Source organism: Sinocyclocheilus anshuiensis, unplaced genomic scaffold (genome assembly GCF_001515605.1).
Source record: "Sinocyclocheilus anshuiensis isolate Anshui unplaced genomic scaffold, SAMN03320099.WGS_v1.1 scaffold850, whole genome shotgun sequence".
Classification (NCBI taxonomy): domain Eukaryota; kingdom Metazoa; phylum Chordata; class Actinopteri; order Cypriniformes; family Cyprinidae; genus Sinocyclocheilus; species Sinocyclocheilus anshuiensis.
In genome coordinates, this window is record NW_015537937.1 from 2317213 (window position 1) to 2323352 (window position 6140).

Consider the following 6140-nt stretch of genomic DNA (forward strand, 5'->3'; position numbering starts at 1 on the left):
ATTTTCATGAATTATTAATTATTATTTTAAATTGTTTTCATTACACTCGTGCCTTAAAAGATAGTTTTATTTTGCTGTCTGCCACTTGGAACCATTGAATATGAGTCTAAAATCCCAAGTATGCAGCTCAGGGCTTTGAAATTTTGCCTGCATACAGAGAATAAACATGGTTAGACAGAGGAACGCTGATTTGAATTGGATTTGTTGTGTTTGAGGAAGTTAACTTGGCATTACCGGCTGCCACTGACTCGGATAAAAACTTTATGAGCCTTATTGATGCTTTCCTGAAGCGTTTGACAATATGCGTTACCATTCATTCGAGTGAGTCTGTGTTTTCTCGATCAGCCGGCGGTGAGTTATTGACGGCCGGGGAGGAGAGTGTCATGTTATCGCAGAATTATACATCATGTTATGAATCCATCAGCGGGAGGCTCGAGTGCTTGTCATCTGCTTCTCCTCGTCTATCTGAAAGAGAGCAAGGCTTTCTTACTTCATCTTCTCTTTCTTCCTCTTGAAATATAGAGAAACGTCAAAGGAGAAGAGTGTATGATTAACTCCAGAGAGATGTAGATGTGAGGGACGCAGAGAGTGAGAGGAGAGTGGAAATGACAGTTGGCTTCCGGTGCGTAGCGTCGGATTGTGTTTTGTGGAAAGAGTGGATATTCTTCATCTTTTCTCTCTCCTGTGACATCACTTATGTGACGGACCCAGAGGGAAGGGTAGAAGGAGAATGGCTGTTGGTTGGTTTAGGAGTTGGATGTAGATCTGTTTACACTGATGTGGTTTGACTTCAGAAACTTGTTGTGGTACTTTAACGATGTCATAGTGCAGGAAGCCCCCACAGCGCAGCAGAACTGAAGTGAACGTCATCGTACTGACGTGCAGTTTACTTTTCAGAGCCATTACTCATGTGTGCAAAAAGGAGCATAAAACAATATTGCAGACTGAATACAAATTGGTTACTCAATGAAAAGGGTGCTTTTGAGGTTCCATTGGTTTTCAGTTTGATAAAGTGATTAAAGAAAGTTTTTGGATGATATTAAATATTCACTGAGATTCACTGAGATCTGATTCTTTCATATGAGCTGTACCTCTTGGGAAGAGAATTTGATGCTAATATTTGTAGTATCTATCTACTCTTAAGTGATCATATTTCAGAATATTTATTTATTTAAAATTATGGAATAGTTCAGTATTTTAAAGGAAGAAAAAAGCTTTGACGTTGTGCATTTAGCTATTATGGCAAGGAGAAATTGGAAACAAGAAGAAAGACCAAAAATCTTAATGAAATGAAGAAACTTATTTAGTTAGAATAAGTAAATAAATACATACATACACTTTTTCACTGACATTGACAAGAGGACAGACCAAAAATATATGTTCATTAAATAAGAGAGAGAGTGAGAGAGAGAGAGCGAGAGAGAACTGCTAAAAATAAAAGTATTATTTTTATTTATTTTGTAAAAAAAAAAAAAAAACTGACATTTTGTGTGGATCCCTTGAATGTTCTATGATGTTAAATTTCATCTCCATGAGAGAAAAAAAACAGAACAAAGTTACTAAAGAATACATTTTATTTTATTTTATTTATTTATTTATTTATTTATTTTGTACTATTGAAAAATTTCTGTAAATCAGCTATACATTTTTTTTTTTACGCACATACTGTAGGTATGAGGGACACAAATGGCACCTGTTTTGTTGAATTGATGTTATTGTTGATGTCATTGATGTTAAAGTCAGGTATCAATCCAGGTTCACTATCGCTTTCAACCATCTTATCAGTGTTTGGTGGAGTGTGTGTATGTGGATTATTCTCCCGGCTGGTCAAAGATATCTCCCTTGATAAGGTCAGACAAGAGCTGACCACTTTAAGGACACAGACAACTTATCCTCTATCCATCTTCAGAAACACAGGGCCACTGTGGTGCAAAAGTGGCACTGCGGAGAGTTTGAATTCTAGAGCAATGCTTTTCATTCCTGCCCTCTATTGTGCATTCCTCCCTTATCTGAAACACCCAGTTCAGTTTTTCTCTGTTAAGATACCACAGTTCTAAATGAATACCTGCAACATACATTTTCATGATTCTTCATAAAACTTTGTTTTGTGTGCTTTTCAGAAACATTAATGGACACCCGGACCGCCACAGCAGAGCTCGGGTGGACGGCGTACCCTTCATCAGGGGTGAGTGTGTGTGTGTGTGTGTGTGTGTGTGTGTGTGTGTGTGTGAGTGTGTTTGCATCAATACATGACCTGCAGAACTGCTCACACTGTGTTAAAACACTTACGGTGTGCCTTTGATTTCTAGAAAAGCACTTTAAACCGAAACCTCCTTCTATTCACCCTTCAGCAACAGCTTACTAGAGAAAGAGAGACTAAATGCTTTCAGATTAGCTCTGAAATATGCCATAAAATATGTTTGTACTACAGGTGCCGTGTCTGAATGCTGAAATGAAGAGATCAACGTCACACACAAGCACACACTTCTTTATCTCCCTACCAAAAGGCACAAAATGAAACCCTCGTCGCAATCGGCATGCGCATTTCACTCTGCAGTTCACATTTAGAAGGACTTAATGACATAATGGGTCCACTTAAAGGAAAAAAACACCTCTGAATTGGTATAAATGTGGTCCGGAGGAGAGCGGGCTACTGTAATGACAGCCGCAGCACTGCTCAACCTGCAGAGAAATATAAAGCTTTCCTTGAACTCTCAATAAGTGCACAAGAGATTGTTTTCCATTTCTCATTGAGCTTCTGTAGAAAGTGATACACGGGTGCTTGTTCGTGTTGCTGTTGTCAAATAGAAACGTCTGTTAGCCCAATAGCACAGCGACTTGCTGATTTTATCAGTGAGCAAATTTTTTTTTTTCCTAATCAGTATAACCGGTGTTGCCCCACCCACACTGAAATCTCATTGGACTAAAATAATTTCAGTTCATGTTACTATGCAACATCAAAATACATTCTGATGATCTGTGATTGTTGCTTCATGGAAATTTTTGTAACTTGCTTAATCAGGTGTAAATTAGCCATTAATTTATTCTTATTCAATTGTAAATTAAAATAAATTAAGCAAATTAAAAATGTAATTGTAAATTAAAATAAATTAAGTACATTAAAAATGAAATTGTATATTAAAAATAAATTTAAATTCTGAAAGTTAATTGTTTAAAGATGGTCTAAAAATGTAATTTAATTTGATTTTACTATTAACAATAACTGGAGTGAGCTATGTTATATAGGCAGAAAATGTTTCTATGATATCCCAGAAGTCTCTCTCTCTCTCTCTCTCTCTCTCTCTCTCTCTGTCTGTCCATTCGACCAGCTGTGCTTTAAAATTAATAATAAAAGTACCATCCACAGATGGTCAGCGGAGGCCACACACGCACACCCACGCGAGTGTATGACACACGCGTCTGACAGTGATGGACAGGAAATGTAGTGAGAGAAAATTCATTAGCTCATCATGCTACAGCCATATTCCTCCCTCTAATTAGTGTGGTTTGCTGAGGCAAGCATTACCATTACTACTGCTCAAGCTGAAGGATTTCAACAAACACCAAGTATCAAACTTTGTCACTTCGTGGTGGAATGTTTTTCATGGACAAGCACCACTCACACCTAGTATAGATACTGTACAATTTTATTTGATTTATGTTAATATTTTTAATTAATTAAATTTTTAATTAATATTATTTTTTGTCCATTTGTGGTGTCTTTCATGGACAAGCACAGTTTAAATAAATTAAGTAAGTAAGTAAATAAATTTGATTTCATTTATTTATTTAATTTGATATATTTTTATATATTTTATATATTCAATTTTATTAATTACATTTTTTCTATTAACTTTGTTGCTTCGTGGTGATGTTTTCATGGATAATGACTACTCACATTTATTTATTTGTTTACATACATTACATTTTATTTGTTTATTTTTTCCATTAACTTTATCACTTCGTGGTGGCATTTTTGTCATGGATAAACACCACTCACATTTATTACAGTTAATATATATTATTATACAAATTTAATTTATTTATTTATATTAACTTTGTCACTTCGTGATGGCATATTTTCAATGGATAAACACTACTCATATTTATTTATTTAAAGATATTTTATTAAATTAAATTTTATTTGTTTATTTTTTCTAGTAAGTTTTTCACTTTGTGGTGGCATGTTTTTCATGGATAAGCACCACTCACATTTATTTCAGATAATGTATATTATTATACTAATTTTATTTATTTATTTACTTTCTTTCGTTCGTTCATTCATTGTATATCATAGGTCTTTTCTGGGATCAGTTTTTTTTCCCTCTCTATTTACACTGTGAGATATTTTGTTTTGCTGAATGGAGCGGTTTTGTATCTCTCCATTTCTTTTGCGTTTTCTTCCTCATCCTCTTTTCTCCTCACTTCATTCTCTCTTTTGGGTCACATGTGGAGGTTTAACCCTGCTCGTCCTTCACACGCACTATTGACTGCGTTCACGATTCATTCACACCATTTGGCGAATTCTCACAGCTGCCCCCTCCAGCGCGCCCACATCCGTCTTTCTCTAATACGTCTAGCTTTCCATTAGCCCCCCTCTCCTTTTCTCCTAAAGAAATCCCTAAAATCCCCAAATCCTTGCAGACCTCATCCGGACACTCCTAGTAAAAAGGCTCATGCACGTATCTTGAGCTCGAATGGCCGATTGTTCCCCTCTGTCTCTGCGATTACCTTTCACGCCTGCTTGCCCCGTCCCTCACCCAGAGGTCAGAGGTCGGCTGCTTCTTCAGCAGCCCATATTTAATTCATCATCCCAGTCTGTGTATGTGTGCGTGTAATGCTCTCTGGAGACTTAGAGATGTGCTCTTGATTATACGAAGTATGTGCTATGCCATGATTCCCCTTTCTGCTGTCACAGCAGTCGTACTTTAGCATGTGTGAACGTATTGATCGTGTGGGCTCTGGGTGATTTGGAAGGGAAAGCAGACACTCGGTCCATATGAATCTGAATTAATTATCAGGGCTGTGTCATGTGAGAGACTCTTAATTGTCACTTTGATTCAGCCTGCTTTTTTGCACCATAATGCAACAAGAGCAGTACCACTGGGTGTTTATGACAGCCGCATGCAAACATGTTAAACAAATTTAGCCGAGTGTGTTTGTATCCTTAACCTACAAACCTAGAAAACTCCCCAAGATGTCTTACTAGAGCGTCATCATTACTTTAGCTTAAAAACACTACACACTTTTAGCAAAAACATCAGAAAGCAGCTTAACCCTCTGGTGCATATTTTTTATTTTTTTTTATTTGATTATTTTCTCTTAATTTGATGAAATGAATATACTGTATTTTAGTTGTATTTAATATTGTGCAATTTTAGGGGATTTTTTTTATCATTCTTAATTCTATTTATGCAGTAGTTATAATCGATTTATTACCTGTTAATCAGCATAGACCTGAAAATGAAATTTCCAACTTAATCTGATGTAAATCTTAAATGCTTTGGAGCACAGACTTAAGTCTCTTTTTAAAGAAGACACTTGACAAATTATTGCTGAAGTGGGAAAAAAAAAGAAATGCAAAGAAGTTTGTTGTTATGAAAAATGCACAAAAATACTGTTTTCAAATTTTTATGAAATGCGTATTTTTCAAAACATGTTACTCTAAAACTGCAAGAAAATCAAAGCCATAAATCTAAACAAGCTGTGTTCCAAATTTGAGGTTGATATTTAAAAGAATGAGCTTTCAGTAAGATTTTGTTGTCACTGTGGGTGCAGTGGCAAATGTCTTCACTAGATGAAATTTGCTTTCCATTTGTTTCCAATGCGGTCATTTTTGACCACGAGGAGTACCAGTTTATGAGACTGTTTTTTTCTTTACTCTTAGCTCTACTGTTTTTTCATCCATTGAACACAAAAATACAAAATGTTTTTAACTCTACCTTTTGGTCATTTTTGGAGCTTGACAGCGTCCATGCTTTTATTGAATGAAAAAAAATGTTGTCTCTGTGCCTCACGATTCCCTTCAGTGGTTTCTCTGGATGTACCAATTGAGATGCCTGCTCTGCAGTAGTATAAAAAGTATGTGTGTGTGTGTGTGTGTGTGTGTGTGTGTGTGTGTGTGTGTGTGTGTGAGGGAG

At 36.0% G+C, this 6140-nt stretch overlaps 1 protein-coding gene across 1 annotated transcript in view; it reads left to right on the forward strand.

The window, feature by feature from the left end:
• LOC107660122 (ephrin type-B receptor 1-like) overlaps positions 1–6140 on the forward strand; it is a 252460-nt gene that overhangs the window by 75338 nt on the left and 170982 nt on the right. Inside the window, exon 2 of the mRNA XM_016449358.1 lies at positions 2121–2185. Coding sequence (XP_016304844.1) covers positions 2121–2185 — 65 coding nt within the window. The remainder of the gene's footprint in view (positions 1–2120; positions 2186–6140) is intronic.